This window comes from Mercurialis annua, linkage group LG1-X (genome assembly GCF_937616625.2).
Source record: "Mercurialis annua linkage group LG1-X, ddMerAnnu1.2, whole genome shotgun sequence".
NCBI classification, from domain to species: Eukaryota; Viridiplantae; Streptophyta; class Magnoliopsida; order Malpighiales; family Euphorbiaceae; genus Mercurialis; species Mercurialis annua.
In genome coordinates this window covers 73,179,451-73,203,439 of record NC_065570.1, presented here as the reverse complement: position 1 = coordinate 73,203,439, position 23,989 = coordinate 73,179,451, and the positions used below count along the sequence as shown (strand labels likewise).

General features: G+C 34.9%; 5 protein-coding genes across 5 annotated transcripts; 4 read left to right on the top strand and 1 right to left on the bottom strand.

The window, feature by feature from the left end:
• The first annotated feature begins 784 nt into the window (after nucleotides 1-784).
• Nucleotides 785-3,799, top strand: LOC126686608 (G2/mitotic-specific cyclin-2). Its single transcript, XM_050380743.2, has 12 exons — nucleotides 785-1,035; nucleotides 1,216-1,276; nucleotides 1,391-1,520; nucleotides 1,660-1,716; nucleotides 1,842-1,899; nucleotides 1,988-2,143; nucleotides 2,231-2,356; nucleotides 2,457-2,546; nucleotides 2,636-2,857; nucleotides 2,944-3,042; nucleotides 3,143-3,321; nucleotides 3,403-3,799. The coding sequence occupies exons 2-12, from the start codon at nucleotides 1,222-1,224 to the stop codon at nucleotides 3,548-3,550; spliced, it is 1,320 nt and encodes a 439-aa protein (XP_050236700.1). The 5' UTR covers nucleotides 785-1,035; nucleotides 1,216-1,221; the 3' UTR covers nucleotides 3,551-3,799.
• Nucleotides 3,800-3,883: 84 nt separating this feature from the next.
• Nucleotides 3,884-9,297, top strand: LOC126686594 (BTB/POZ domain-containing protein At2g30600). Its single transcript, XM_050380726.1, has 13 exons — nucleotides 3,884-4,131; nucleotides 4,555-5,448; nucleotides 5,545-5,874; nucleotides 6,094-6,324; nucleotides 6,672-6,833; nucleotides 7,375-7,587; nucleotides 7,666-7,713; nucleotides 7,822-7,880; nucleotides 8,173-8,305; nucleotides 8,382-8,456; nucleotides 8,543-8,623; nucleotides 8,755-8,823; nucleotides 8,915-9,297. Exons 2-13 carry the CDS (start codon nucleotides 4,648-4,650, stop codon nucleotides 9,131-9,133), a joined length of 2,421 nt encoding a protein of 806 aa, XP_050236683.1. The 5' UTR covers nucleotides 3,884-4,131; nucleotides 4,555-4,647; the 3' UTR covers nucleotides 9,134-9,297.
• A 567-nt stretch (nucleotides 9,298-9,864) lies between these two features.
• On the bottom strand, nucleotides 9,865-11,435 carry LOC126682720 (small nuclear ribonucleoprotein SmD3b). The gene is made up of 5 exons (XM_050378469.2): nucleotides 11,226-11,435; nucleotides 10,610-10,662; nucleotides 10,433-10,499; nucleotides 10,289-10,345; nucleotides 9,865-10,136 (listed from the first exon to the last, which is right to left on the bottom strand). Exons 1-5 carry the CDS (start codon nucleotides 11,382-11,384, stop codon nucleotides 10,077-10,079), a joined length of 396 nt encoding a protein of 131 aa, XP_050234426.1. The 5' UTR covers nucleotides 11,385-11,435; the 3' UTR covers nucleotides 9,865-10,076.
• A 454-nt stretch (nucleotides 11,436-11,889) lies between these two features.
• On the top strand, nucleotides 11,890-18,751 carry LOC126682711 (1,4-alpha-glucan-branching enzyme 1, chloroplastic/amyloplastic-like). The gene is made up of 14 exons (XM_050378460.1): nucleotides 11,890-12,017; nucleotides 12,204-12,299; nucleotides 12,851-13,064; nucleotides 13,386-13,455; nucleotides 13,545-13,814; nucleotides 14,096-15,002; nucleotides 15,192-15,308; nucleotides 15,511-15,573; nucleotides 15,860-15,967; nucleotides 16,291-16,392; nucleotides 16,846-16,913; nucleotides 17,096-17,177; nucleotides 18,056-18,172; nucleotides 18,336-18,751. The coding sequence occupies exons 1-14, from the start codon at nucleotides 11,952-11,954 to the stop codon at nucleotides 18,489-18,491; spliced, it is 2,436 nt and encodes an 811-aa protein (XP_050234417.1). The 5' UTR covers nucleotides 11,890-11,951; the 3' UTR covers nucleotides 18,492-18,751.
• Nucleotides 18,752-21,288: 2,537 nt separating this feature from the next.
• LOC126665083 (dolichol-phosphate mannosyltransferase subunit 1) lies at nucleotides 21,289-23,914 on the top strand. Its single transcript, XM_050357783.2, has 8 exons — nucleotides 21,289-21,746; nucleotides 21,940-22,039; nucleotides 22,147-22,180; nucleotides 22,247-22,323; nucleotides 22,599-22,624; nucleotides 22,732-22,896; nucleotides 22,987-23,101; nucleotides 23,717-23,914. The coding sequence occupies exons 1-8, from the start codon at nucleotides 21,631-21,633 to the stop codon at nucleotides 23,819-23,821; spliced, it is 738 nt and encodes a 245-aa protein (XP_050213740.1). The 5' UTR covers nucleotides 21,289-21,630; the 3' UTR covers nucleotides 23,822-23,914.
• The last annotated feature ends 75 nt before the right edge of the window (nucleotides 23,915-23,989 follow it).

The window sequence follows — 23,989 nt, the reverse complement described above, 5'->3', positions numbered from 1 at the left end:
TCAAAGACTTCTGATACAGTTGAACCACCTATATTTTTATAAAATTTGGTCCGATTTTCTATTATTTCTAGTATTGTTTAACCCATATATATCATTAATCATAGAAAATATGCATAAATATAATCTAAAAAAATAAAAAAATAAATAGAAACATCAAATTAACTTTAAATTTAATAAAAATATTTATTATAAAAAATAATTCCATAAATAAGATCCACTACTATTACTAATACTGCTACTACTATAATTATATTCAAACGAGTAAATTTTATAATTTATAATTAGTAATATTTATGCAAAAGATTTTAATAATGAATCTATTTTTTTTTTTGAAAAATAATGGTTATGATAGAATCTAAATTTACTTGAAATATATCAATGGAGAAAAGAACCTGACCTACTAATAGGTCGAATAATTTAAGTTTTTTTTTTGGGGAAATTAATAGGTCGAATCAGTAAGCAAGGGTTCATCATAATAATTTAAGTTTTTTTGATAATTTCATAATAATTTAAGTTAGTAATAAAACTCAGCATTTATTTAATACAAACTGACCTACTAAAGAATTATTTATAAAAATAAAAAAAAAATGCTAAAAAGAAAATGAAAGAAAAACAATAATAATAGGGAAATATTTGAAAAGCACATGCAGGGATAACCGTTGAACTTTAACACAAGAGAGAACGCGACTTTTCAATGAAATAAGATCCAACGGTCAGTATTTACTAGCCGTTGCATTTAAAAATTTGATAAGGGCATGTGCAGACATATATCCGCTGTTTGCGTCTCAATTTCGCTTATACAGTTCTTGTTTCTTTTTATTTTCTCATTCCCTTTTTATTTTCCATAAACCCAAAAACCTAAAAGAATCACTGAGAGAGAAGATTACAACTCCATCACTAATGGAGTTCTTCTGACCAGCCTCTATCTCTCTCTTTGATAACCACAAACGATCACTATCTATCTTTTTAATTTCTTTTGAGGTTTTTTTGGTTGAAATTTATAACGAATCTAACAGAATTCTTGAATTTTTTAAGGTGGGTTTTTGAAATATCTGTGATCTTGGTTTTAAATCTTGGTTCTTGATACGATCGGCGTTCGATTCAGTCTGAAGTTAATAATTATTCAATGAGTAAATACATAGTGCGATTTTCCTTAACTATTTGTAATGCATTTGCTGAGGGGTTTTGATTCTTTTGAGCTTTCTTTTTTGGTAGACGATAATGGCTGGATCAGACGAGAACAATCCGGGTGTGATCGGACCCGTTAATGTACAAGGTAATCGAGCCAGGACCCGAATTTAATTAATTCTTTCTAGTTTAAAATATGTGAAATTGCTGTTTAGTCCCCACAAGAAATGGGTTTTCTCAATTTTGCTATTATTTATTTTAGGGGGTATTCGGGCTGGAGTTGGGAAGTTTACGGCGGCGCCGACAGGAAACAACCGCCGGGCGCTGGGTGACCTCAACCGGAATGTCATTCTACCTTATCCCTGTGGAGTCAACAAAAGAGGTTTATCAGAGTAAGTTAAAAAAAAAAACTTAATGGGATTTTTTTAAATATTGTTAAAAAACAAATCTTGATCTAAAATGCAGAAATTTTTAAAATTCATAATTTTTTTAGTTTGATATATTTGTTTTTATTTTATCTCTCTAATTTAGGAGGCAAGGATTATGTGGGAAGGCCGCACCTATACCTGTGCATCGACCAATTACTAGGTTAGTACTCTATTTACCACACTACCTTTTTTTGTTTGATTGTGAATATGATCATGTTGAGAGATGAAATTTATGTTTGATGGGTGTCCTTTTAATGTTGTTGGTCATATTTTTGCTCTAAATAGGAAGTTTGCTGCCCAACTTGCTAACAATAATAAGCAGCAACAACTACCAAAACCAGAGGTGCCTTTTTGCATTTAAGATCCCTTAATTGTCTAATTCTTGATCTAGATAAATTAGAATCACAAATTAAAGTCACTTATTTTGACAGGAAATCAAGAAGGCAGCTCAGTCAATCCCAATAGTAAGCGAAGAATCAGACGATTGCACCATCATAGATGCAGAAGATGATAAGGGTGATGAGGATTTCTCCGCGCCCATGTTCGTTCAACACACTGAAGCAATGCTGGAAGAGATTGACCGCATGGTATGTAATAAGCTGTACTGTTTTGTTTTAATTGTTACAGCACTTGGTTGGTTTAGACACAGTCATAGATTTTACTGTTTCTTGCAGGATGAGGTTGAAATGGAAGATGTGGTTGAAGAGACTATTGTGGATATAGACAGTTGTGACAAGAAAAATCCACTAGCGGTTGCGGAATACATTGATGATATCTATGAATTCTATAGGAAAGCTGAGGTGAGGAGTCTGTTCGATTTTCGGATCAGTTGGTATTTTGGTTGCTGACGAATTCAATTAGTGGAAAATTGATAATCTTTTTTGTAAAATTTACTTACAGATATCCTCCAGTGTCTCACCGGACTATATGTCACAACAATTTGACATTAACGAGAGGATGAGAGGCATACTTATCGACTGGTTGATTGAGGTATGCAGTCGTAGCTTATTCCTTCATTGGAATTTGGATCATACGTTTATATCTCAATTGCTAACAATGATGATGGAATTAATGAACAGGTGCACTACAAGTTTGAATTGATGGATGAGACTTTATATCTTACTGTCAATCTCATTGATAGATTTTTAGCTGTTCAACAAGTAGTGAGAAAGAAACTCCAGCTGGTTGGAGTTACTGCCATGCTTCTTGCATGCAAATACGAAGAAGTATCAGTTCCTGTAGTTGAGGATCTCATCGTGATTTCCGACAAGGCGTATAAAAGAAAAGAAATCATTGATATGGTAAATTTAATTGAACCAATTGATGATTTCTTGGTATAAGGTTTAGAATCTAAGTTGATGACTGACTATAATTGAATGTCTGGCAGGAGAAGCTGATGGTGAGCATACTGGAGTTTAAAATATCAGTTCCAACTCCATTTGTATTCATGAGAAGGTTTCTAAAAGCAGCTCAATCTGACAAGAAGGTTTGTTTAACACTGTCATAAAGAATTCAATTGTATGGCTGAATGTTGTTGCAGTGGTAATATACATATACTAACTGATTGAATTTCGATTCTGAATCAGCTCGAGCTTCTATCATTCTTCATCATAGAGCTGTGCTTAGTTGAATATGAAATGCTCAAGTTTCCATATTCTCTGTTAGCTGCTGCTGCTGTTTACACTGCTCAGTCCACTCTTAGTGGATATAGGCATTGGAGCGAGACTAATCAGTGGTATACTAATTACTCAGAAGAGCAAATTCTGTAAGTTTTTACCCTTTTTTGTGTTTTTTCATGCATTTAAATTTAGTTATTTTTCTGATATTTCTTGATTGATTCATATAGGGAATGCTCAAGGCTTATGGTTAGGTTTCATCAGAATGCAGCAAGTGGGAAGCTGACTGGCGTACACAGGAAATACAGTACATCAAAGTTTGGATTTACAGCTAGAACTCAGCCTCCTAGCTTTTTATTGGGTGCCACCAGATTCTAGAGCATGAAGTGTTTTTGGGGGTGGTAGATTTCCTGATAGAGCAACTCAAGTTGCCTCTTTGAGCTATATATATATTGTATTTTTTTTTCATGTTTTTTTGTTTTAAGTTTGAACATAGCAAAATGATGCTGTGCAGGATGAACTGTTTTTTTTCTCTTTTTCTCCAAGAGCTAAGTAAATTTTAATATGTGAAATATTGGATAATTAATTCACGAACCCATCTATTAGAAAGCCCATTTATTTTCTTGATTCTTTGTACTACTATATAGTCCCTTGTCTTGTCAGAGATTAAAAACAGAAGCAATCAATACAAAACACATCACTGGTAATGGTTAACATCATCATTTGTCCGATAAGTAACATGAGTGCCACGTGTGTCATCCTCGTTCTATCCATAAGCCACAATCAGTCATGATTCAGCATCCTTAATTTCCTATTTGATTTAGACAGTTCATCCCTCTCTCTCTCTCTCTCTCTATATATATATATATATATGTATCTTCTTCACCAATTAATCAATCCATCAATTTCACATCTGATCTAAATATTTAGTTGGTGTTCCGTCTGGAATTTCTTACCAGGTAATAATCGAAATAAACACCACCCTTTTTTACTTTTACTAGTGTTCTTTACGGGCTGTCTTTTTTTCTTGGAAGTTTTGGTGCAAAAGTCTTGATTTTTATTATTTATTTATTTGGATGTAATTATCTGTTATTGTTATTAGTATAGAGAGATGAGATATTAATGTACTGTTATTGTCATGGATAAGGATGTGGCGTAGGATTGACGATAGTTTATTGATTGATGCATTTAAAGTTTGTTTGTGGGTTCAGATTTTTTGTCAAGTTGGGTTTCTGGTTTCTTCTTTGATAATGATATTTTATTTGTTATTTGCCTTTATCCTTACCTAATTCCATATTATGGTTTCTCTTGAAAATTTCATAGCCACTTCCATATCTGTTTGTATTCATGTCTTCACCAACTTGTGCATCCTTTTCATGTAGATAAAACAGGTGACGTTTTTGGTATCTCATCATTTTATGAGTATATGCTGATTCTATAGTGTGAGGGGATATTGTTTCTCTCTATAAGAGAAGATGGTAGAAGAGAAGGAGAAGAAGTTCCTCACAGTTGCACCATTTCAGTGTGCCTGGAGGAAAGATTTAAAGTTCCGAGAGGCTGGAAGAGGTTGTGTGGCTTTTGATGCTTTTGCTCATAATGATGTTACTTTGGTGTTTAGAGAGAATGTAGGGAGTCAGCACTATCATTATAAGAGGGATAATAGTCCTCATTATACTGTGATTCTCGGGAGTCATAGGAATCGGAGATTGAAAATAGAGGTCGATGGCAAGACTGTTGTTGATGCAGAAGGAATTGGACTCTGTTGCTCTTCTGCTTTTCAGAGTTATTGGATTTGTATTTATGATGGGTTGATTAGTGTTGGTAAGGGAAGATACCCTTTTCAGAATCTTGTGTTTCAGTGGTTAGATTCAAATCCAAATTGCACTGTGCAGTATGTTGGGCTTAGCAGCTGGGATAAACATGTTGGTTATAGAAATGTTAACGTATTGCCATTGCCTCATAATCATATGTTACTATGGAAGCAAGTTGATTCTGGAGAACACGGGGACAGGGAGGATTGTGAAGTGGAATTAGAAGATGAACGTACTGACGATGACAAATGGGGACTTGAAAATTACCTTGAGAGTTGGGAATTGGCTGATATGTTCTTTGTTGTTGATAATGGAGAAAGACTTGTCCCGGCCCATAAGGTTATCTTGCAAGCATCTGGAACTTTTCCTGTAAGTTTTTCAAGCGAAGATGTTGTTATGTTGCAGGATGTTATTTATCCGATTCTCCACGCCCTTCTTCAATTTATCTATACAGGTTACACCCAGGTGCATTTTCATCGTCCATTTATGTTGAGCACTTTCTTTGAGATTTATTTGTAATGTGTTTTAATCCCCTGATTTGATTATTTCTTTCTCATCTAGATTTCGGAGTCACAGCTTGGTGCTTTGTGGGCTTTGAGCCTTCAGTTTAAGGTGATGCCGCTGGCTAAGCTGTGTGAGGAAACTGTCGAACGTTTTAAACTGAATAAAAAATTGTTCGACTCCGGTAAGAATGTGGAATTATTATTTCCAAACTCTCGCCCCCATAGCTGCACGACTTTCCCCTTTGGGCTCCCCATCAATGTGCAAAAGCTGAAAAAGTTGCATTCAGCTGGAGAGTACAGTGATGCAAATATTTATGTTGAGGGTTATGGTCTTGTTGCTCGGCCGCATAAAGTCATTCTGAGTTTATGGAGTGTTCCATTTGCAAAGGTGAGATCTTCTTTTCCTTCGTTCTTAATGCACATTTTTAATGCTTTGGGTAGCATGTTTTAAGAAGCACCAGAATGAAAATTCTGATATAACAAAAGGTTTGAATGTTAAGAATCTTAGTCAAGATTTGATAATGATAGTTGTTGGTTTAATATGTATATATATTTCGTTTTTTTCCAAATAATCTGACTGATACTGAAGAACATCGTTGCAATGCAGATGTTCACAAATGGAATGACTGAGAGCAGTTCTTCGGAGGTATATCTAAGTGATGTCTCACCAGCTGCTTTCATGATTATGCTCGATTTCATGTATAGTGGGGAAATCAGTTTGGAAGATACCTTGGATTTTGGAAGTTTGTTACTCCAGCTTCTTTTATTAGCCGACAAATATGGGATCAGTCTTCTTTATCAAGAATGCTGCAGGACACTTTTAGAGTGTCTTTCGGAGGTAGTTAATCTCTTTTTAATCAACTATTGCGATCTGCCAATTTTGGTTAACAATCATGTTTGCTGTTATGATATGCTTCTTGTATGACCACAATTAAAGACGGAGAAGTGACTTGCGGTTTTGGACTTGTGAAAACAAAAGAAGAGATCCCTTTTCTGATGCTGAATCATAAGATATTGATACTGTTTCATGTGCATATTATATGCAGGGCTGGAGTTCTCCTAGTGGAAGAAGGTCATACAACACGCGTTTTTTGTATTATGAACAAGTTTAATGGCGACGAAGCAGACAAATTTCGGAAATTATCTGACTTTCCTTTAGAAGCTAACTGTTGAACTTTGTTGCAGGACTCAGTATGTTCAATCCTGCTTGCGGTTTCATCAATTCCAACTTGTAAACTCATTGAAGAAACCTGTGAGAGAAAGTTTGCAATGCACTTCGATTATTGCACAACTGCAAGCTGTGACTTCATCTGGTTAGACAAGAAAACTTTTAGCAGTATCATTCAGGTGTGTTCTCACTTCACAAAATCTTTGAGAATTAAGCCTCAAGGCTTGACTTGAGAATTAAGTTAGACACAAGGAAATGCATATGCCCTCTCTACAAAATTAAGAAATGGTCTGAAAATTTAGGAAGAGTAATGCTTTGGACTGCACTTTGATTGCCTAACCGAAAAGTTAATATAGTTTAAATGTGTATGCCCACAATGGTTTTTAAAGATGAAGTAGAGGGTTAAGGACCTTGCCATAAAATCAGTAAAACTAGAGAGTCAAGGCGGAAAGTTCCAAGTTCAACTGAGGCTGTATTGTAATCTAAAAAATTATATTTAGGATGGAAGTGAGATGAGACTTGAACCCATAATTTAAGTGTTCATTATGTAAACCCTGTATGGGCAGAAGTGCCTTGCATTTAGATATTTAATTATTTTTTATGCCTTAATTATAGTATATCTCATCTTTCTTCTCATATAATTTTTTTTTGGTTTTGGATAATATGAAAATACAAGGAACTGATCACAAATTTTCCTATAAAAAATGGTCTCTTTTCCAGCATCAGGATCTGACTGTAACATCTGAAGAAAGAGTTCTGAATGCAATTTTAATGTGGTGCATGAGAGCTAGGGAGTTGTTTGGATGGGAGATGGTTGATCAGCTAATGGAAAATTCAACCCCTGACCTCATTTTTAAAGAGAGGCTTCAATATCTGAATGACTTATTGGCATTTGTGCGGTTTCCATTGCTACCATATCTCTTGCTTAAGAAGGTTAGGCTTTGGATATGGAGAGATTTCTTGATTGTTCTGTTAAGAATTTGATTATGAGCTTGCATTATTGTTTTGCAGTTGGGGCAAAGTAATCTTTCCAAGCACGTTAAAAGTTTTGATAATCTTGTGAGTTGCCCCTCTATTGGAGAACATCGGTCACTGGACAAGAAGATCTCATATGTATCATTACTTTTCTAACTTGCTTATCGATTTTATTCTACGCTGACGTGGCAGGTATCGGAGGGCTTTAATTATGTAGAATATGGATTAGCAAGTGCAGAAAGTGACAGAAAGTAAGTCCCTGTAATGATATTTTTGTATTTGTTTATTTATCTTGATGAAAAGGTGGTCAAGCTTTCTTCATCCAAACGTTAATAAATTCCTCATGTTACGTTGTTTATTTTCCATTAGTTTAGGGAGGGATTGCTTTCGCAAGAGCAAGTATAGTATCTGTCATAACTATACTGTGCATATGTCTGGACTTGTTTGTTAGATTTTGTTTTCCATTTTTTGCTTCTGTGTGAATCATTTCAAAATGATTTATTGGTCGAAAAAGCTAAAACTGACGTGTTGCATGTTTTGTAGAATACGGTTCCAACACAGGAGATCTAGTTATAAGGAGCTCCAGTACATATGTGATGGTGACAGCAATGGGGTTCTGTATTTTGCTGGCACATCTTACGGGGAACACCAGTGGGTTAATCCTGTTCTGGCTAAGGTGAACTTCTCCACACCTTGATGTATGACTAGAACATGTGTGATATAATTCCTTATCTGTTATTTGTTTGTTTCAGCGAATCTCTATTACAGCTAGCAGTCCGACTTCAAGACACACGGACCCTAAGGCCTTGGTATCAAGAACATACCAGGTATAATGATTTTAAAATTTGTAAATTCCACACTCATCTGTGATTGCTGTTACGGTGGTGAATGAATGATGCTTTTATTGCACTAGGGAACGTCTTTTGCCGGGCCTCGAATGGAAAATGGTAATAAATGTGCTTGGTGGATGGTTGACATTGGTAAAGATCATCAGGTTTGTTCATATTTTTTGGTTAAATTGTTGCAACTTTTATGGTTGATCATTTATAATCTTCAAATTTGGTGAATTTGCAATCAGAAGTATCTGGTATCAATCTCCTGATTAATGCGATGTGGTTGATGCAGCTTATGTGCAATTACTACACCCTGAGACAAGATGGATCAAGAGCTTATATAAGATTTTGGAATTTTCAGGTTAAAATGATCTTCATTCTGTTATTTACTTATTGGGGAGTATTTATTATTTTTAAAATTTGAACACTTGTTAATGAGTTGTGAATTGCAGGGTTCATCTGATGGGAATTCTTGGACAAACTTGAGATTACATGAAGATGATCAAACTATATGCAAGCCTGGTCAATTCGGTTCATGGCCCGTAACTGGACCTAATTCTCTGCTTCCGTTCCGGTTCTTTAGGGTTGTTTTGACTGGTCGTACCACTGATACCTCGGATCCATGGAACTTGTGCATATGCTTCTTGGAGCTGTATGGTTTTTTCCGTTGATGTGATGGATCCTTGTGATACTAATGCAATAAATTTTGCTCATAACCACTCCATGTACAGTTATGAAGCTTCAATAATGGAGTTGTGCATATACAGTACATGTAAAACCAACTACACAAATTAAATGTACCGTTGATCTTTTTCAATAATAAGTTTCTTCCCAAGTTCCATTTATCTAACAATTTAATCCAGCGTGATAACTTCTTCATAGCTATGAAATCAAAAAAATTGGTGATAATGACGATTCACTCCATTCTAAATTAATAAAAGCTATTTTTTTATTTTAAATTATAAACAAATTATTTTCTGATAAACAGTTTAAAACAAACATCAGTATTGAGATGCAAAAAAGTTCAATTTTTTCATATAAAATAAGTTAATTTATATAGAAAAAATTGAAATTGACTATCAAAAGATGATCGCATCCCCAGACCTAATTAGATTACATTCATTCAGGATTCTATGATTTTCTTTGCTGCTTTGACCCAGATAAGTTTGGAATCTGGCAGGACAAAAACTGCAAATTGAGAAATAATTGTTTGCTGTAACAACTTTGACTACTGAAGATGATCATATCGCCAGACCTAATCAGATTACATCCATTCAGGATTCTGTGATTTTTACTGTTGATCGTGAAAGGATTTCAATTATACGACAAAAGATATGCCCTAATTTGGTTCACGAGGGTGAAGGCGGTCTATTAAAAGATCATTTGGAAAAGAGACTCAAGATCAGGAACAGCATAATATGCACAGCACACAATTGTATCAATTTTAGAACTATCCAATACAGGCATACAAGATTGATAAGTCACACTATAGTGCAGGTAATAAGATCTCCCACTCCTCGTCAAAAAAATTAACCCAAATTGAGGATATCAAGAGCAGGGTCCTACATACTTGAGCAGACAACAAAAGAAAAATTCCATCAAGTAATATGACCTTCACCTCCTAACAGGTGGTACAGTGCCTCTACCAGGGGCTCCACGGCCAGCAGCTTGAGCCTGCATCATAAGGAAGGATCAAGTCCGTTAACTTCCAATCACATAATAAAGCATAACTAATTTGCAATAAACTTCCATATAGTTTGTCAACATTTGGAGCGTTTTTGGGCATTAAATCCTTATATTAACATATCTAAAGAAAAAGGTCTTACTTTAGCCCGCATAGCAACAGATCTACCCCTGCCAACTCCGAGTGATGCGCTCTTGCCCTTCAAGAAAAAGGAAAACAAATTAAACAGAAAAACTAAACAGTAAAGCTTAGGAAAAGAAAAAGGTACTGGCATGTGGAAGCTTACTTTGATTCTCGCATCAAGACGCTTGAACATAGGAGCATTCTTTAGCATATCTGGTATAACCATAAACCTGTTGAAGTTTCACAACAGTTTCCAATTATCATAATCAGGTCATGAACAATCAGCAAAAATGTCTCAAGCACTGTAAATTATTCTAAGAACAAGAAATGTTCCACATACCTGACTTTGCTGCCTCTAATGAAAACATGCTCAAGCTGTGAAACCTTTCCATCCTGAGGAAAAGCACACAAAAAAATACAGAAGAATGAGCAACTAATCAAGATTCAAGAACACCATATGAAACAAAAATAAGCCAATTATTAAAGCTCAACCAGCACCAGACATTTAAGAGGTTCAGTTTGATTATGTTCATATAAATCAGGGTTGAAAAAGATCAATAGAAATTCAAACGAGAAAATTCAATTCAATATGTGTGCTTGGAGATCCACGTTATTATTTAAATCTTAAGTGCCATCTTAGATCTCGAAAAAATTCTAAATTATAAGTTCTAAGCCTCTAAACGTTGGATAACCATAAAGGCAAGTGATTCACAATGTCCCACCGGACAATAATTTTACTTCTCAAGTAAAGCTTTTCAAATAGGGTTTTCAAGAATCATAGACGCCAAACATCAGAATACGTCGAATCATATAAAATTAAAATCAAAATGCGAAAGCAATTTCACTAACCTAATAAAACTGAACATTCAGATCATTCGAAGCTTAACCGAAAAATCTAGGTCAACAGAACGATAAATTAAAAAAAATGCGTATAAGAAATTAAAAACAGGCAGTACCTTAGCAGTGTAAGTAATGTTCTCGAGCTGACAATTCCAGTTATCTTCGCACTCCAACATGCTTCCTCTATAAAGCTCTCCGCTCTTCAGCTCCACCGTCACTATATGACCAGATGCCTCGTGAAGCAGCTTTACCGGTATCCCTAAACTCCTGCTCATTGCTCCTTCTCTCTGTAAAACCCTAATCAACTCAAACCCTTCACTCAGTTTCTCCTCGCTGCCTTTATATTTAATCAAAAAAAAAATAAAACAATTTTCGGGAAAACGACGTCGTGCTCATTTCAGGGTAATTTTGTCTTTCTGTTTTGTAATAACCCATTTCTGACGTGGCGTAATGTACAAACGGATGTAGAAGATCATACTAAAGTTTTAAAGTGACGAGTGATTGAACTGGCACCGTTGGATATTAAAAATCTTAATTGTTTATTTTTGACGGTACGTGGAGTTATAGTATATGCCTTACCTTCTCTGAGATCAATCCAAAAGAGTAAAATCAAATTAAGGTCACACGGAAGTATCTGAAGCGGGTAGCATCATAATATTTTAAAACTTAGTTGTGGGACCTCCCAAATCAACGGCTGATAAATCGTGATATGGACTCTGCATGTACGTGTCGCTCGCACGTGATACATATGCCGAGTTTCATTTAAATTAAAAGATTGTCAGTTATTTTTGGTTGGAGGGAGAAATGAAGCAGAGAGGCTAAAGTTAATCAGTTAAGAGGAAATGTTAAGCTCTTTAGGTCAAATTCCTGCATCTGTTTTCAATTCTCTACCTAACAATTCCAAAACGGTAAGCATTTTTGCGTTTTTGAGCTACCCCTCGCTCGGCAGGTTCGTTATGATCCATTTTGATCATCAGTTTGATTTGCGTTATGCAAACTCTGATTCATTTGTTAAATTGAGATGTTTGCGATTGCTTACTTGTTTCTTTAAATGCTGTGATCTAACAAGGTTCTAAGAAATTTATGTTTGGCAGGCACTGAAGAGAAATTCTCATGTTGTCAAACGAACAGAGTTTGGAATTACTTTTGCTTCACGAAGTTTCCTCTCAACAGTCTCAGTAAACAAGAAAGTATGTTTTACTTTTTTTTTTTATTGTGTGAACTAGATAGATAATAATTATTTGTGATCAATTTGTATTTGTGACATGAATAGATCGGATGTTTTAGAATATGAATGCCTGTTTCCGTTACATATATTTCAAAGCTCTGATGAACATGTTTCATTTCTCATTCTTGGTTATATTCCTGCAAAATCTTTTGCATACTGAAAAAGATGGTCAAGCAAAGTTAAAATAGTAATTTGTATTAAGTTTTATTTGTCAATATTGTTTTTTACTATATAATACTAGAATTAGAATTATTAATGAAATTTTAACGATATTGAAATTATAATACTAAAATTAATATTATTATAAAAATAAATAAATCTTGAATTCAAGTTACGAATAATTAAGTAATAATGAATCAAATAAATAATATAGAAAATCACAATAATTTATTAAATATTTAATGTAATTATTAAATAAATCATTAATAACTAGTCAAATAAATTACGCTCGCGTGTGTGGCTAAAAAGTACTAGTATGCATATAAGCAACATTTGATGCATTTTTGTTGCCAGGTGCAGCAGCATGGTCTCACGATCTCAGCAGTTATGACAGAAGATCGCTCAATGATGACAAATAATGAGGTGGACTTGGAAAACATTGGTCTTTTGAGCACTGATGCTGGATTAGAACAATTTAAAGATCACTTCAGATATAGAATAGAAAGATTTATAAATCAGAAGCAGCTGATTGGAAAACATGAAGGAGGTCTTGAGGAATTCTCCAAAGGTGTTTTATAATAGTGTTGATGTGAACTCTTCTTTCTGCTTTTCCCTTATATATAATTCTTTATCTAAATGTATAACCTGTTTGAAAAGTTTAATAATGTTTGTACATTAGATAGATGCCTGTATGTGCCTCCATCCACCTATCCTAATGTCACCTTTTTTTTTGCTGTAGCATGTAATGTTGTTTGGATGTCAAACTCATACCTTCACATGGTTTCGTCTACTTGAAACTGCTCTTAATGGCTTATTTGGTCTATCTTTCACAATTCTATTTCTTCTACTCATGTGTCCCATATTTAATTTGCTTCCACCCTTTTTGTAGGTTATCTATATTATGGATTTAATCGAGAAGAAGGTAGCATCGTCTACCGCGAGTGGGCCCCTGCAGCTCAGTATGATGGATCTTCACAATGTCATAATACTAAATCATGAATCTTATTTTTATTTGTTTAAGTGTTCATTTATGTCCTTTATAATGTAGGGAGGCAGAAGTTATTGGTGACTTCAATGGATGGGATGGTTCCAATCACCGGATGGAAAAGAATGAATTTGGTGTTTGGAGTATCAAAATTCCCGATTCTGGAGGAAATCCCGTCATTCCTCACAACTCAAGGGTCAAATTCCGATTCAAGCATGGTAATGGAGTTTGGGTTGATCGAATTCCAGCTTGGATTAAATATGCTACTGTGGATCCTGGAAGTTTTGGAGCACCATATGATGGCGTATACTGGGATCCTCCAACTTCAGAGAGGTATTCAATTTTGCATTCATTGCGCACTTAGTTTCCTGTGAATATGTTGTAACAAAAATTTGAGCATGTTTATGATCATTGCTTTTTTTTCTGTTTGAATTCTTGATTGTTTTCATTCTTCAAACTTCAATAACATTGTAAAGCCTTAAAAAATCTAGAAAATTGGCACTTATCAACTTTCATACCATGATTCAGGTGTAATTTTGTTTTCTCATTACAAGTAAAGGTTTGGTCATGCAGAGACAAAGCTCCTTGTTGATCTACTTTTTCATTCATTGCAGGTATCAGTTCAAATACCCTCGACCTCCAAAACCCAAGGCCCCACGTATATATGAGGCTCATGTGGGAATGAGTAGTTCTGAACCCCGTGTTAACACATACAGAGAATTTGCGGATGATGTTTTGCCTCGTATACGGGCAAGTAATTATAACACGGTCCAGTTAATGGCTGTCATGGAGCATTCGTACTATGGATCATTTGGGTATCATGTTACTAACTTTTTTGCTGTAAGCAGTAGATCCGGAACTCCCGAGGATCTTAAATATCTAATTGACAAAGCCCATAGCTTGGGTTTATGTGTTCTGATGGATGTTGTTCATAGTCATGCAAGTAACAATGTTACTGATGGCCTCAATGGTTTTGATGTTGGGCAAAGTTCTCTGGAGTCCTATTTTCACGCTGGAGATCGAGGCTACCATAAACTGTGGGATAGCAGGGTCTTTAATTATGCTAATTGGGAAGTTCTCCGCTTTCTTCTGTCCAACTTAAGGTGGTGGCTGGAGGAATATAAATTTGATGGTTTTCGGTTTGATGGAGTAACTTCGATGTTATACCATCACCATGGAATCAACATGGCGTTCACAGGGAATTATAGTGAGTATTTTGGTGAGGCAACTGATGTTGATGCTGTTGTCTATTTGATGCTTGCCAATTCTCTGATTCACAGCATATTGCCTGATGCTGCTGTGATTGCTGAAGATGTTTCTGGCATGCCTGGACTTGGCCGTTCTGTCTCTGAGGGGGGAATTGGTTTTGACTATCGTCTAGCAATGGCCATCCCTGACAAATGGATTGATTACTTGAAAAACAAGAGTGACGAAGAGTGGTCAATGAAGGAAATCTCATGGAGCTTAACTAATAGGAGAGACACTGAGAAATGCGTTGCTTATGCTGAGAGTCATGATCAAGTAAAAGAGCTTAATTTTGTTCATATCTGTGATCAACTTTTGTTTGGTTGAGACAAATAAATCGGTAACAATAGATAAAGTCAAGAGGAAAAGACAAGAGTTAAAACAATTAAAAGCTGTTTTATTGTCCTCCGAACCAAACTTGCCTGTTGCTGTGAATTTTTGTCTTTGACATCCTTTTGTTGTCAGTCAATTGTAGGGGACAAGACAATCGCCTTCTTACTGATGGATAAAGAAATGTATTCTGGGATGTCTTGTTTGACAGATCCCTCACCTTCTGTTGAACGAGGGATAGCACTTCATAAGGTCTGATTTAAGTGATGACATGATCACTTTGCTCGTTTTGTAGTTGCTTAACTTAAGTAATGTATTCCCCCTTTCCCACTTTGCTTTACTTTCTTTTGGTCCAATCAATTGCACCCTACAAAGAACATTGCACCATAGGTTAAAGATTTATACTTTTGGTACTGTCTTTCCTTTATTTGCATTAATTGATTCTGGTTTGCAGATGATTCATATTCTAACCATGGCATTAGGAGGTGAGGGCTATCTGAATTTTATGGGAAATGAGGTAATCATGCTGGCCCAACTCTTGCCTGTCAAACTCTTGGGGCTACTGACCTGGTAGTTCTAGGTATTTCTCATGTGAAAAGCAAACAAATGCCTCATTCATAATCCACATGCTTGTCAAAAACTTCAATTTATTCACAAGACAGTTATTTTAAGTTGTTTATGATTTATCATAAATTACCTTATAAACATAGCAGTGAAAGCAACAGAGTTACCAGAGGTTGGGATATTATTGTGTATTATTATTTCCTTAATCTCGAAGTTCATTGTGATGAATTTTCATGTAGTTTGGCCACCCCGAGTGGATTGATTTCCCAAGAGAAGGCAATGGATGGAGCTATGACAAGTGTAGACGCCAGTGGAACCTAGTAGATGCTGAAGACTTGAGATATAAGGTTTGTGAACTCATTTTCATTCAATGCCATAATCTTGAATGTTTTGCTATTCAAAAGTTGATGTAATGCAGTCTGTGGCATTCTAGTTAGTACTATGCATTTCGGTAAATGAATTATGTTTGTATTGGTCCATCTAGCTGCTGATAAATAATAAAAATGCCAGCACATTCCGCGAGATTCTTATGATTGGCTATGGAAGTCTATACTAGATAACGTGTCAAACAGAATGCAGACTGTGTCACCCATTTGTAGTTAATTTTTTATGTTATTGGTTTCTTTTTTATTGCTTCCAGAATTTTGATTCCAACTTTATCAAATTTCAGTTCATGTACGCATTTGACAAAGCTATGAACTTGCTTGATGAAAAGTACTCATTTCTTTCATCAACAAAGCAGATAGTGAGCAGCGCAAATGAAGCGGAAAAGGTAAGGCGTAACAAACGTGATAGACATTATCATTTTTCTTACAATATTCTAGAAGTAGGGTCTAAACTTTGCTATGACTAATTTTACGCCTGGAGCATCAAGCTCCTAGGTTCTGCAAAGATGATTTTAAAATGTGATATTTTTCCGCACTGTTCATTAGAACAAGGGCCAGTTGGTGGGCTTAATAGGAAACACCAAGGGTCACATTCATTGGGTAATAAATATTAATTGCACAAAGCTTATTCAAGATAAGCATATCGTGGTACGCGTTGTGCATAGAGATTCTTCTTGTCAATAAAATAGTGAGTTAGATATCCTAGTACAAAATAGACACTGAAAAAATTACTGGCTATAGTTGGTGATCAGAAGGTGTACTTTACAGCAATTTCACTTGTAACAATGACCTTTACACATCATTTCAGTCTAATTGCATCTTTTCATCATTCCATTCAGGTCATTGTCTTCGAGCGTGGGGATCTAGTTTTCGTATTCAACTTTCATCCAAATAATTCATATGATGGGTATGTGTTATATTTTCTAGTAAGCAAGACATCTGGTTGTTTTAATATCTGGCAATGTGGTTCCATGAGTGGTTGTGCGTAGGCCACATGCGGCCTAGTTTTAGCTTAGGACTACAGTCTGATGTAAAATTATGTAGACTGTTTGTACAAGCTTTTTAGCAACTTTTTTCTGAAATATGCAGGTACAAGGTTGGGTGTGACTTGCCAGGGAAGTACAGAGTTGCACTTGATAGTGATTCTTGGGAATTTGGTGGACACGGAAGAGTAAGAAATCCTATATAATCTTTCTTGATTGTCTACTAACAATATAGACAAATTTGGATTTTGGCTTTAAACATGATTTTACTTTGTATATTAAAACCAATTGGTGTCAAGTGGAACCCAATTACATGTCCATTCACACACAATCAATATGGGTGTATCCCACTTCAACACTCCCCCCACGTATAGTGTGTCCGAGAACAAATCCCCCCTCTCGTATCACGTGGGTCAGGCCAAATTCAGATTTCAGATTGTGTGAATGGACAAGTTCGATACCATATTAGATTCATCTTAAAACCAAATAGTGTCAAGTGGAAAGGCCTAACCGATATATAAATACATGTTCATTCACACACACAACCAATATGGGATTATCCCACTTTAATAGTCTAAATTTCAAGGCATCTAGGTATGATGAACAGATCTATCTAAACTTCTATTTAGGACATAAAATGTTGAGATAGAACCTTGATTTCAGTTAGTTACTTGCGACCTCCTAGAATTGCTTTATCTTTTACACAGTAAATATTACTTTATCCATTTGTCATCATCATTAGATGATTAACAAGCAATTTTATTCAATAGTAAAATAGACAAAGTATGAGAAAACAAAGCAACCGTAGACTTTCCCTAGTCCCTTATTTTTTCTAGTTCCATGAATTTTTCAGGGACTGGGTCTATATAAGAATTTCCCAGTTGACTTGCCTCTTTTGGCTGATTTTTTGAAATTAAGAGTTGTGCTTTTCTCATTGTCCACCTAGATGAGACGGAAAAAAAGCGGACATTTATTTTTTATATTTTTGTTAATGGTAGGAAAAATTGGACTGTTTTTTAGCATATGTTCCCAGTATCAGCTGATTTTTGATTCATGAATCTGGCAGGTGGGGCATGATGTGGACCATTTTACATCTCCTGAAGGAATACCTGGAGTGCCTGAAACAAATTTCAACAATCGCCCCAACTCCTTCAAAATACTCTCCCCACCTCGTACTTGTGTGGTGAGTTCCATCTTTCCTTGCATTTCCACAGTTCCTCATTTCTTACATGGAAACATTAATGACACTACACAGACATAAGTTCAATAACAGCTCTCAGCATGCGCCTAATGTTTTGTTTGCGCAATGGATTTCGAAATATGAAAGATTATTTTCTTTTTCCCAGGCTTACTACAGAGTTGATGAAAGCCAAGAAAGTCTGAAGCAGACATTAGCAGTAGATACTGTAACATTGGCAGCCGATGTTGCTGCTGTGAAGGAGATTTCCGAAGAACTTGCCGATGACAATGATATTGAAGATTCTCCTCTTTCAGAAGACTGACAATCTTGCTGCATCTGAACCTTGCGGATGGCTTCTCTATTATAGGCATGAAGTTTATTTAACTATAGGAAAATAATATAGGGTTAAAATTAGGAGCAGATCTTCAATAAAGTTGGTCGCTGTACATATATTAGAGAGTACTATTATATGCTTCATATGATCACGTGTGTAGGAAAAATTAGCCGATAAATGAAGTGCTAGCTGCATGTAAGCTGAAATAACATATCTTTCACTGAAATAACATTTTTTGAAAGATCCAATCCATGCGAAATGCCAAGTATCCAAATATAATAAACTTAATGAACCAAAAAAATTTATTGTTTACGTTTAACATTTGTAAAAAGATTAATTGTCAATTATAGTCTAATTTTGAAAAAATTATTCCAATTTTAGCCAAGTCAATTCCCTCAACTATGTCGATGTTTGTGGAAAATTTTCAGTCACAATATAATAACTTTTCCTTTTAATCAATCACCAAAATACTAATATTTTTGGATGTTTAGTCCAAACCATCAGTAAAGGAAGAACTTTTAAAAAGACGTTAACCGGTGGGAATTAAGCGACGACGGAACATTCATGAGCCGTAAATCCGGTTTGGTTCTGGCAGCAACAGCAACAGGGGCGCTTGTCTTACAGAACAACAGTTATACAACGGGTCAAAGTTGGTTACCGTAAATTACACAAGGCAGTGGCTGTGAGAAACCGCCACCATCTTGTCTTCCACGCCGTCAGACTCCATCACACCGACAACCCGTTTTCGCCGCCCCAGTCCGTCCACACTGCCCCAGTCCGTTCTCACAGTCGCCAGTCCAGAAAGTAAAGTCATGGAGAATATGAATAACCGGTCGGTGGTGTTCATCGTGGCCACGTCCATCAGTAGAAGATAATAATTTTATGAAATTATCGTGCATCACAGGATCAAATAGTGAAGTAGCATGTCCTTTACTGCCTGCCATCCACCAACAGGTTTGTCTTTCTAATTTGTTTAATTAATTGTTACATACTGAATTGAAAAGCAAAAAATATATGAAATACTCCATCATAATGTTGCATGTTCCTCACTTTCGACACCGCTGGCTGATCCACTAATTCTTCAAAGGCAATAAGGTATGTTTATGATTGTTATTTGAGATATATGATTTTCAAAATACCCTTAAAGGGTAAATTTTGATGGAAAAATTGAATGTTATCAAAATTTTCTGGATATGTGTTAAAATTAAAGTAGTACACACGATTTTTACTTTACATCAAACAAATCATGTTTAAGTATCTAGAAAAAGGATGACTGAAAATTTAAAACAACTATTTTTCAATTCAATAAGAAACACTACTGTTTCTTTATTTGATGATTTTAATTTCCAATTTTTAAGTTTTTACATTTTTAAAAATTGACTTTCTCGATCAAACTTATTTTCAAGTCTATATTATTCAATAAATTCAAAAAGAAAAACTGCCCTACTTGACACATACATAAACCAAAGAAGAACATAATAGTGGTTGTTCAATCGTGAAAGAATTAAGTTCTTCATACTTTCAAGTTTGGTTCAAATTTAATACCAAGTAAGTTTTTGCTCTATTCGACAAAAGGTACTTGCCTCTTCTTTATTTTTTACAATAATTATGTTGCTTTTCATGATTTTTCATTTAATTATCTGTTTTTTTTAATAAACCAAACCAAAGTGAATCATAAATACAAAAGATTTTATTTCTTTGATTTATAATTTCACTCTTAAACACACAATGCTCGTTTTTCAATTCCATTAATTACTGTATTTATTCTGTATTAACTATATTGTCCCTAAACAAGAACACTAATAATCATTTTTGAATTTAGTTTATTAACTATATTCTTGTCTTGTTTATTTATAATTTTTCTAACTATTGAAAACTCAATTGTAATCAAATTCATTATAATAAAGTTTATTATTTAAATTACCTACTATATATTATTTTAAAAATTTGTATAATTATATGTTATTTTTTACTCTATTTAAATCTCATTTACTATACATAAAATTTGTCATATCAATTTGTGAAGTTAAAGTACTCCTTGTGAGGTTAAAGTACTCCTTGTGAGGTTTCATACTCCTTGTGAAGATATTGTACTCCGTGTGAGGTTAAAGTACGTTGATGAAGGCCGCTACTGCAATGTTTAAGATAAGTTCTGATGCAGCTATAATATAATAACAGATATTGGTATGATTTGTATGAAAATTTTGAGTTTTATCACTTATTGTAGTTCTTATTGTCTTTCAGGAATAATATCACCCGAAGTTGCGAAGATACTGGAATAAGTCGAGAAAGATGTTCCATCAATAATAGAAGTCAGAATTTTATACCGTTCGCTTACTTTCATATGTTAAGCGAATGTGTACTTGGATGGCTCATGAAGTGACTAAAAAGTCCTTAAAGTCTCCTTTTTAAGAGTTATTATTGTAATCTCTATTATCTAGTTCTCACAAACATTATGTACTTCTATTTACCGAAATTAATACAATTGCTATTTTGCCAAAAAAAAAAAGAATAATAGCATTCACATGTAAAAATCATACTAAATGGTAGCTTGTTGAAGTTAAATTTATCCAATTAAAATAACAAATACAGGAAAGACAATTGTTCAACCACGGAGCAAAATTAAACTCAATTGAGAGAACTTGAAAATAATTGAAATATATAATTTTATCAGGTTATTATTGAGAAATAACAACAGTAAATATTTAAATTGTTTCGAGTCATTACTTCTATTATTTACCACGAAAAATAATCTTAAGGTGACCATAAATCATGTTGATGTCGCTAATATTATCTCAGGTCGAATGCTTAGAAGTGCTGAGATAATATGAAAACGGCGACGTCCAGTTGTCCATTTTTGGCTTTGACTCTATTTCCTTCCGTCCGTATATTCCTCAAATTCGTGAAGGTTTTTAACAGTTCGACGTAAAACAGATAGCCATTTTCTTGTCCCAGCCCCATTATAAACTGGCCCAAACTGATCGGATATCGATCTCGTCGCGAACGAAACACAATCAGATCAAGAACGGAAGATCAAAGCAAAGGGTCAAGTTTTCTAAAGAAAGGGATTTAAAATTGATAGCGATCGATTTGAAACTGATTGAATAGGTTTAAAACAAAATCAAAGATGGAGGAGAAGCTACTGAATAAGGAGGAGAAAAACAAGTACAGTATCATAATCCCAACTTACAACGAGCGCCTCAACATTGCTCTCATCGTTTATCTCATCTTTAAGCATCTCAGGTACTTTATATTTATCGCAATTTTTGAACCTTCTATTTGATCATAATTAGGTTTCACGCTTTAATCAGTGTTCAGTTACTCTGCAATTGTTAGTTTGTTACTGCAATTGATCATTTCCGAAATTATTAGTTTGTTACTGCAATTAATCTTTATAATGATTTCAAGGAACTGTTTTTTTTCTTGTTATGTCTAGGGATGTTGACTTTGACATTATTGTTGTGGATGATGGAAGTCCTGATGGTACTCAGGACGTTGTAAAGCAGTTGCAGCAAGTTTACGGTGAACATCGCATTGTAAGTATACTGCTTATGTTAGATACTTGTATGTTATTTTGGTTACTTGCGCTTATATCTGCTTGTGGTAACTGCCTCTCTATTCTTACTCTTCTTGATTTATGCAGTTGTTAAGACCCAGACCTAAAAAGCTTGGTTTAGGTAGGTAATTGTGTTGTTTTTTCAGATTATGATGGTTACTGGTTCTTGATGCATTTATAATCTCAGGAACGGCTTATGTTCATGGTTTAAAGCATGCTACTGGAAATTTTGTTGTGATCATGGATGCTGACCTATCTCACCATGTGAGTATCATTCAGCTCTTTAGATCTATCTTTAGCAAATTGAAGCTTTTGGTGATCTTTGTATTGTCATTTGCTTCTGATTTGCTTCCATGCTTTTCTTTTTAAGATTTTGGGTCTTTCTGCATGTAATTCCTTTATGTTTCTCAATAAAACTTAAACAATAAAAACTGTTAGTCAGCTCTCATGCAGTTGTTGGTACTGGAAATTACTTCACTAATAGCTTTGATTTACTTTCAAGTTCCATGTTTATGATTCCTGTGCTCAATTTTTTACAGCCAAAGTACTTGCCAAGCTTTATCAAGTAAGAAGCTTTCTGTTATGCATATGTACTTTTACAGTGTTCCAAAACCCTCAGATGCCTGATCCATTTATGTTATATTGCATCGTTTTCCACGATACGCTCGTTAGGAAACAGTTGGAGACTGGTGCCAGTGTAGTCACTGGAACCAGGTATGTTACAGATGGCGGTGTACATGGTTGGAATCTTATGCGCAAACTGACAAGTAGGGGAGCAAATGTTCTTGCACAAACACTCTTATGGCCTGGTGTATCTGATTTGACAGGATCTTTCCGGTATTATGAATGAGTTTATAGTATTTATCAGTTAAGTGTCCGTACCTAATGGAATTTAGCTGATATGTCTTTTCTTTTTCCTTGTTGAAGGCTTTATAAGAAATCGGCACTTGAAGATATTATAAGCTCTATAGTAAGTAAGGGATATGTCTTTCAAATGGAGATGATTGTTCGAGCTTCCAGAAAAGGGTACCATATTGAGGAGGTAATGCTATAAATCTTTGTTTTATAAACTGGGCTTTTTGATTCTTGAAATGTGGTGTTATTAACTTATCATTCTCACTATGCAATCATTCAGTTTTGCATTTTTTGAAGAAAAAAAGAAAGTGACAGTCTCTTCTTTTTCTGAAGCCCCTTTTCTCATCACTTATTTCCTCAAAAGTTTACAAATTAAACGATAAAAGATGCAACTGGATTTGTCTTGATTTTGAAGAATCAATCCTTCAAAATAAATCTCTCATTTCCCCCCTTCACCCATCCACATTACCATTTGGTGATGTCCATAATATTACTAATTAAAAGATAGAAAAAACCTTCAAGATGTCCGCAAATGGTCTTTAGGTCCAAATTATTCATATATTTTGTCACGGATATTCATGGGAGGTTGCAAGGTTAGACAGCCTGCGGTGTATGTTACTCTTGTGTCCTGCCTGCCTAATATATATGTGTTCTTCACTTCATAATCTGTACCATTGCCATTTCTTATACTGAATTTGTTGTTGATGCATTTCAAAATTCTATTGTTGTTCATTTCTCGGCTGCATTGTTAAATGATCCATGTTCTTATGGTGGTAGACATTTGGCTTTCTACTTTTCGCAGGTTCCAATAACTTTTGTCGATAGAGTTTATGGAAGTTCAAAGCTTGGAGGATCTGAAATTGTTGAATATCTAAAAGGCCTTGCATATCTTTTGGTCACAACATAAGAGGCATTGCAAATGACAAAAAGAAAAACCCTTTTTTTGGCAATACTTTTTTGTAACTCTTTTTGTGATTGAAATGTGAGACTTGTTTTTTTATCCAGGTGGAAATGCATATTCTGCTCTCACTTGCAAGGCTTAAAATTTGGCAGAGCTATTCTCCTGCTATTAGTA

Bases quoted from the DNA above. Each gene is read 5' to 3' on its own strand.
- LOC126686594 (XM_050380726.1), top strand. From the start codon at position 4,648: ATGGTAGAAGAGAAGGAGAAGAAGTTCCTCACAGTTGCACCATTTCAG. The intron at 6,325-6,671 runs GTAGTTAATCTC...ACTTTGTTGCAG, and splicing joins TTTTAGAGTGTCTTTCGGAG to GACTCAGTATGTTCAATCCT. The intron at 8,624-8,754 runs GTTTGTTCATAT...TGGTTGATGCAG, and splicing joins ACATTGGTAAAGATCATCAG to CTTATGTGCAATTACTACAC.
- LOC126682711 (XM_050378460.1), top strand. From the start codon at position 11,952: ATGTTAAGCTCTTTAGGTCAAATTCCTGCATCTGTTTTCAATTCTCTA. The intron at 15,968-16,290 runs GTTTGTGAACTC...ATCAAATTTCAG, and splicing joins CTGAAGACTTGAGATATAAG to TTCATGTACGCATTTGACAA. The intron at 17,178-18,055 runs GTAAGAAATCCT...TGAATCTGGCAG, and splicing joins AATTTGGTGGACACGGAAGA to GTGGGGCATGATGTGGACCA.
- LOC126665083 (XM_050357783.2), top strand. From the start codon at position 21,631: ATGGAGGAGAAGCTACTGAATAAGGAGGAGAAAAACAAGTACAGTATC. The intron at 22,324-22,598 runs GTGAGTATCATT...AATTTTTTACAG, and splicing joins ATGCTGACCTATCTCACCAT to CCAAAGTACTTGCCAAGCTT. The intron at 23,102-23,716 runs GTAATGCTATAA...TACTTTTCGCAG, and splicing joins AAGGGTACCATATTGAGGAG to GTTCCAATAACTTTTGTCGA.
- LOC126682720 (XM_050378469.2), bottom strand. From the start codon at position 11,384: ATGAGCAGGAGTTTAGGGATACCGGTAAAGCTGCTTCACGAGGCATCT. The intron at 10,500-10,609 runs GTATGTGGAACA...AAACTTCAACAG, and splicing joins ATTAGAGGCAGCAAAGTCAG to GTTTATGGTTATACCAGATA. The intron at 10,346-10,432 runs GTAAGCTTCCAC...TTTTTCTTGAAG, and splicing joins GTCTTGATGCGAGAATCAAA to GGCAAGAGCGCATCACTCGG.
- LOC126686608 (XM_050380743.2), top strand. From the start codon at position 1,222: ATGGCTGGATCAGACGAGAACAATCCGGGTGTGATCGGACCCGTTAAT. The intron at 1,277-1,390 runs GTAATCGAGCCA...TATTTATTTTAG, and splicing joins CGGACCCGTTAATGTACAAG to GGGGTATTCGGGCTGGAGTT. The intron at 2,858-2,943 runs GTAAATTTAATT...AATGTCTGGCAG, and splicing joins GAAAAGAAATCATTGATATG to GAGAAGCTGATGGTGAGCAT.